The sequence below is a fragment of the Pyrus communis genome, chromosome 3 (assembly GCF_963583255.1).
Source record: "Pyrus communis chromosome 3, drPyrComm1.1, whole genome shotgun sequence".
Classification (NCBI taxonomy): domain Eukaryota; kingdom Viridiplantae; phylum Streptophyta; class Magnoliopsida; order Rosales; family Rosaceae; genus Pyrus; species Pyrus communis.
In genome coordinates this window covers 30,381,988-30,388,648 of record NC_084805.1, presented here as the reverse complement: position 1 = coordinate 30,388,648, position 6,661 = coordinate 30,381,988, and the positions used below count along the sequence as shown (strand labels likewise).

The window sequence follows — 6,661 nt, the reverse complement described above, 5'->3', positions numbered from 1 at the left end:
TATGCTTCAAACTTTCTATAATTAGAAGGAAAAAAAATACACTTGTGAGAAATGTAAAATGAAAATTTTGAAGTGCTAATAACAGTTTTCAAATTTTATTGTAACATATAAGTTGGTTATATCACTCGTCAATTTCAATTTATGTAAATTATTATTATCTCATCAGACTATTACATTTCTATCCTAAAATGATGAAATGAAAATCCTATGAAAGAAATTATGAACTTTTAATAGTGATATCTTGATCAATTGATCAGTTTATGACTTAACAGGATTAATTAGAGATGAAGAGAACTTTCTGTTGAGTTACTTGCGGCTCAATTAAAAGTAAGAAAAAGGAAAATCATCAAATGCTTTGGTTTTCGATGTTTTAAACATACAAATGTACTGTTATTTTACAAGGCATGTGGGACGAAGAGTTTGAGAGACCTTGTTCTCAAAGCCGACCGACTATCTTGTTGAAACGTTGATTAAAATCGAAGAACAAAGTTGGGCAAGCAAGCAAAAAGGCGGGTGTGAAAAGATAGAAGAAAAATAAAGTATATTTTTTCTAAAGAAAGAAGTTTCAAACTACTAGTGGAAAAATGGAACCTTCCCCAACAGACTAGCCAACGACTTCAAAGACTCCACACGCCACCAACAACTCTTATATTTACACCCCATTTTTCCTTGCAACGCCCCAAACTTCCTCACACCCCCTTTGCTTATTTTAGCAAAAAGGTCCGATCTTGTTATAAAAGCTCTCAACTTTTTCCACATTCTCAATTCCCCTTCTCCAATTAAATAGAACCCAGTTGAGATTTTCCTTCAAAAGTACTTTTTTCAGAAGCATTTTTCAGATCTCACAACCATGGCTTCCAGGCTGAGGCTTGCGGTGGCCTTCTCTGTTCTGCTCTCTCTCTTCTCACAATCTTCCTACGCCCAAACGACAGCCTGCAGGAACTACAAATTCACCAGCAACAAGATCTTTACCTCCTGCAGCGACTTGCCGCATCTCAACTCCTTCCTCCATTGGACCTTTGACCAGTCAACGGGAAAGCTCCAGATGGCCTACAGGCACACCGGCGTCTCCGCCTCCAGCTGGGTCGCGTGGGCCATCAATCCGGACCTCAACAGCACGTCGTCCGCCATGCCCGGCGCCCAATCTCTCGTCGCTTGGCCGCAGTCCAGTGGGACTCCGAAGGTGTACATGTCGCCGATCCAGGGCTACTCGACCAAGCTGGCGGAGGGCAAGCTGAAGTACGAGGTCACGGACTTGACGGCAGCGTATCTGAACAACGATGAGATGATCATATTTGCAACCTGGGCGCTCCCTACTAATTCCACCACCATTCTTCAGGTGTGGCAGGAGGGACCTGTTTCGAGTGGCGCTCCTGGCATTCACAGCACTGTCGCCGCCAATCTTAACGCCAAGGGGACTTTGAATTTGCTTTCCGGCGAGACAGCATCCACCGGCAGTGGCAGCTCAACCACTAGAAAGAAAAACGTAAGTGAATTGTGAATTGACTCAATTTTTCTGTGCTTTAATCTGATCCTTATACTGCTTGTTCTGAAATTTGTTTCCCTTAGCAATCTTTTCTTGTTTTCAATTAATTCACAATTTTTCGATGCTTTGTTCGGTTTTCTTGATAAAAGTCTTTGATATTTCAATGTTATTATATTCAAGAAATATAAATTAATTTTTTTTATATAAAAAGTATTTATTTTTTAATTGCATCTATGACATAATCCCTTCAGCTATTGGAAAATATCAGTGTAAACTAATTTAAACTATGAGGAGATATTAGAACTCAAGTAGCGAAATCCGCTCTAGATAATGTGGTTATGCACGCTTCTGGGAAATATAAATTAATCTTTAATTGTATTAGTTGATGAGGATCTGTTTGATTGTGTTAAGATTTCTTCGAATTGATGGTCACTTGTTTGGTGTTTGTAATTTAGAGTTTTAATTAAGGTCTTGAGAAATAGTCAAACCCCCTAAATTTTTTTGGTCATACAAATCACAGATTCACGGAGTGCTGAATGTAGTGAGCTGGGGAATCTTGATGCCTCTTGGTGCCATGGTAGCAAGGTACTTGAGGGTTTTCAAGTCCGCAGACCCTGCATGGTTTTATCTTCATGCCGCTTGCCAGACCTCGGCATACGCCGTTGGGGTCGCAGGATGGGCCACTGGTCTTAAACTCGGTAGCGATTCTGCCGGCGTCCAATATGACACACACAGAAACATTGGGATCACCCTCTTCGCCCTTGGAACGCTTCAGGTAATTCAACCTTCTTCTCTACCTAACAGTGTTGTAATGTGTCTTTGATCTTTGCCCTAGCATGTACTAAGTGAAAGCTCTGAATCTCGATGCAGGTGTTCGCTTTGCTTCTGAGACCCAACAAGGATCACAAGTTCAGATTCTACTGGAACATGTACCACCATGCAACCGGGTACGCTGTTATCATCCTTAGCATCGTCAACATCTTCGAAGGATTGGACATCTTGAAGCCTAACAAGAACTGGAAGAATGCATACATCGGCTTGATCATTGCTTTCGCTGTCCAGGCTGCATTGTTGGAGGCTTACACATGGTATGTTGTATTGAAGAGGAAGAAGTCTGAAAAGCCAACGCATGCTGCGAACGGTGTCAACGGCTATGGTGCTTAGAGGTCGGAGGGACGAAATGCAGAGTGGACGGAATGGTTTGTTAGACGGAGGAAATGGCTCTTTCGAGTTCTTCCTCCTCTTTCGCGGCCCTTCTGAATACATTTGTTGTTGCACCCTTTTGTGTATTTATGGCATGAGTGTTTGTGTACGCGTGTGCGCGTTCGGGATTAGAGGTTATTCTTTGGTAAAAATTCGTTCTTGGGCAGTCCCTGCCTGAACTTTGTATTAGTCATGCTGTCCGAGATAGAGATTTAATATATTTGTTACTTACTCATTTATACCTGTATTTTCTCCTTTTATAGTTGATTTAATTATTAGGAAATGATTTCGGTACTCTTTTTTTTTCACGCCTGCACTTCTCTATTTTCTAAGCCCTTGGATTGAATGAATCGGAGAATCAAGGGTCAAAAACCACAGAGAGGAGTGCAGAAGGAGAAAAACAGACGGAATTCATATCGCTTGGTTTTTCCATCTCATTATAAATTTGTTTCTATATCAACTTCCTGATGTGAGCTAAGCATGACTTTAATTTCACATACTCGAAACATCAAATTCATTTGTGAACCTATAAACATACAACAAATACAAACATTGCCAACGATATGTCATCAAATAGGTTCGACAATTAATATGCCATTGCACATGCCCTAAATTACCATTTCAATGTTCCAATGGGTACTAACTTACACCCATGTAATCAAATGAGGAATCCAATTTATTGCTTCATGGAGAGGATGTTTAACTTGAAAGATTTGATAGAGTGAAGAAGCTGACTCATTCCGAATCTCGCAAAACCTCAACAAATGCATCCTTAAGCAGAGGGTTTGATGCTGCTACTCTTTGAGATGTGATGCCAAACTCCTTACCAGATCTGATGCAGAAAATTACATCCAATTCTCGACGTAAGTAGAAGTGTATATACACATGATGTTACATGCAAGTTTCAAGTTTTGTTAGCAAAAAGATAGACGTTATCGATCTGCCAGTAGTGTAAACTTCAAGTAGAAGTATTTCTATTGCTGACTCAAATTAATTCTTGAATGATCTTAAGCTGAAGATAAAGTTACTTACGGATCATACACACACCCTCCGGCTTCTGTAACAATCACAGCACCACCTGCAACATCCCTGAGGCACAAGAAAAACCAATGTCAATCACTTACCGGCTGACACTGATATTAACAAGCATAGTAGAAAGAAGATCATACCAAGGACCCCCAAAGCCGAGCTCATAAAATAGATCAATCCTCCCACATGCAATTCCACAGAGGTTCAGTGCACAGGAGCCGCTCATGCGAATAGATCTCACCTGCTCAAAAGAGAGATTAATATACAATTGGGATGCCAACTCAACTCTGAAGATTAGCACTTGAAAGTTCTGGTTCTACCTTAAATAGTAAGCGATTAATTCTCCCTGTGGTTGCATCCACTGTTAGGTTATCACGTTTTACTCCAACCTGCTCTTCCAGTATAACAACATATGAGGGCTTTTAATATAAAAGAGTTTTTAACATTTATCATGTTTGCCACTGTATAACTCTTCATTGAACTAACATATTTATGAAAAAAAAAATATAATGCATATAAAGATTCAGCTTATCTATTTTCGTACAAATTCAGGTGCTATTATGCAGGAGCATATAATATACCAAAGCATCATCTACAGTGACATTAACTAGTCTTTGAAACAAGAAATTGTTAATCTATACCTAATTTCTACCTTTATCCCACCACAGAGTATTCAACACAATATGCATGGTTATGTGACTTACATTCTCATCCTATAACATCTTATCATTTACCAATTTCTAGTCCCATTTTTTAACTAAAACGTTCGCGGTGGGCTTTATTTTACATGGGGATTGGCTAGAGAAACAACAAATCACCCCATTCATGTAAAACAATGACAAACCACCATCCATCAATCAGTCAACTCTATACCTCAGTTGCAAGGAGAGACTTCACAAGTTCGTTCTTAGATGATACTGCAGTAATTCAAAACATTATTAAGCACTAAATAGGAAATCTTTTAATCATTTAGAAACAACGAAGTTGATGCTTAAAAACAGAACAATCACCTTTTATGGGATTTCCATTGAGAAATGCACCTCCTCCGCGTATGCCAGTAAAGAGCTACGTATAATGAACCCCAAGTTAGCACACTTTCCTCAGCTAGTACTACTTAGAGAGCAAGTTTGCACATTTCAGCAGAAGCTATTCACTGTAAAACTTATAATTCTGACCATTCATAATTGTATCATCTATTAGAACAAGAGTCATAGCTAACCACTGGAGTTTAACATTAGTGGAGATAAGAATCCTAACCTCGTCAATTATTGGATTGTAAACAACACCAACTGTAGGTATCTTTCCAATTGTAAGGCCGATTGACACACAGACAAAGGGGAACCTATAACAGCAATAAGAATCAATAAGCATAGCGAAAATAAACAAAAATCTACAACACAAGAATTGATTTTTACCCATGTACAAAGTTAGTGGTTCCGTCCAGGGGATCAACTATCCATGTGGGGTCATCAGTCAGCTCCGTTACACCATTAGCAGCAGTAGTCTCTTCCCCAATGAACTAAAATTAACACCGACTAAGAAAATTCAGAGCATGTAGAGAACAAACTAGTCTTAGGAGATACAATGCTATTCTAAGCACCAATGGTGAACTTTGCTGATACATCGGGATGAAGAGTTAACCTTATGAGTGGGGTAAAGCTGCTTGAGATGATTAAATATTAGATCTTCGCATGCCTTATCAGTTTCCGTGACCAAATCCACCTGCACTGCCCAACAGATTGGAAGATTAACAGAAAAGTAATGTTTTGATCATGAAATTTCATTTTGCTATATCTTGCACCCAACAGTGAGCTACCTCAAACCACATAATATAACTTTCTCCATTCATATTCTAATTCAACGCAGCATTTGGCTGCCACAGGCGAAAACTTATTCGAAACTCTTTAACCAATATATCTTCGATGCTTGTTAAGTAATCAAATTTTAAATCTTTCACTTAAAACTATTACGCTAACATTGAATCAGCAATTATACTTCTAAAATCCAATTACCCAAACTCCCATTTGATTATACAACTAAAAAAAGAAGAAAAACAAGTAAAAAGACCTGGCCTTTGTGCTCCACATGCTTGGTCTCGTAGAACCCTTTTCGAATTATCTGCAATGAAATCATACAGCACACAGATTGCACACTTTGTTTCAATTACTGCTGAGTAAAATTTAGATGAAACAAAAATTAGTTAAAGGAGCGGAGGAGACTGACCTGGCCGGCTTTCTTGGCTGCATCAACGGCGGAGGAGAGGAACTGAGCAAGCGAATCTACAACCCACCACAAGATTTTACGAAACAAATTGCAGATTAATTTATATAAAAAAGATGAAGGACAGAAATTGGAGAATTTTATTAGAGATTGAACGATATGAAGAGAATCTACCGTTTTCCGCCATTTTTACGGTCTGATGAGAGAAGGAAATGCAGATTGAGTGATCCTAGGAGTCTAGGAGATGTTAACGAGTGATGGAGGCGATGTGTTCAGTGTTCGAGCTTTTCACGTAGCTCCTGAATGAAGCTACCAGGTGACTGAAACTGATTAAATAATTAAATTAAATATATGGGGCATTCGCTTATGGCATAAAGTATATGCCATGTTGCTTGCTGTAGCTATCCCAATGTTTTATTTCTTCATCATAAAATAAAGTAAAATGCTATTTTTCTAGTTATTATTATTCTTAAAATAACCTCTAATAATATTTGAATATTTTTTAATTTTTTCAGAAAAATAAATATTAAAGTGTTGATAAGCCCAATCGTGTCTCTACTCACTATCAAAGTCTCTCTTCTTGATTTTTATTTAGTTAGAATCTTAGAATTCAATTAGTTTCCGGATCTCGAGCCAATTGCAACCCTTATTTCTTCCTTCTCTCACTCCAGGCCCCCAATGCAACCACTTCTCCCCTCCCAAATCCCACAACCAAACATCGCA

At 38.7% G+C, this 6,661-nt stretch overlaps 2 protein-coding genes across 2 annotated transcripts; one reads left to right on the top strand and one right to left on the bottom strand.

The window, feature by feature from the left end:
- Positions 1–668: 668 nt before the first annotated feature.
- LOC137727882 (cytochrome b561 and DOMON domain-containing protein At4g17280-like) lies at positions 669–2,928 on the top strand. Its single transcript, XM_068466718.1, has 3 exons — positions 669–1,486; positions 2,007–2,261; positions 2,357–2,928. The coding sequence occupies exons 1-3, from the start codon at positions 851–853 to the stop codon at positions 2,648–2,650; spliced, it is 1,185 nt and encodes a 394-aa protein (XP_068322819.1). The 5' UTR covers positions 669–850; the 3' UTR covers positions 2,651–2,928.
- A 231-nt stretch (positions 2,929–3,159) lies between these two features.
- Positions 3,160–6,288, bottom strand: LOC137727883 (inositol-phosphate phosphatase-like). Its single transcript, XM_068466719.1, has 12 exons — positions 6,113–6,288; positions 5,942–5,997; positions 5,786–5,836; positions 5,360–5,440; positions 5,134–5,237; positions 4,976–5,060; positions 4,729–4,783; positions 4,592–4,635; positions 4,039–4,107; positions 3,859–3,959; positions 3,722–3,778; positions 3,160–3,521 (listed from the first exon to the last, which is right to left on the bottom strand). Exons 1-12 carry the CDS (start codon positions 6,123–6,125, stop codon positions 3,425–3,427), a joined length of 813 nt encoding a protein of 270 aa, XP_068322820.1. The 5' UTR covers positions 6,126–6,288; the 3' UTR covers positions 3,160–3,424.
- Between the last annotated feature and the right edge of the window lie 373 nt (positions 6,289–6,661).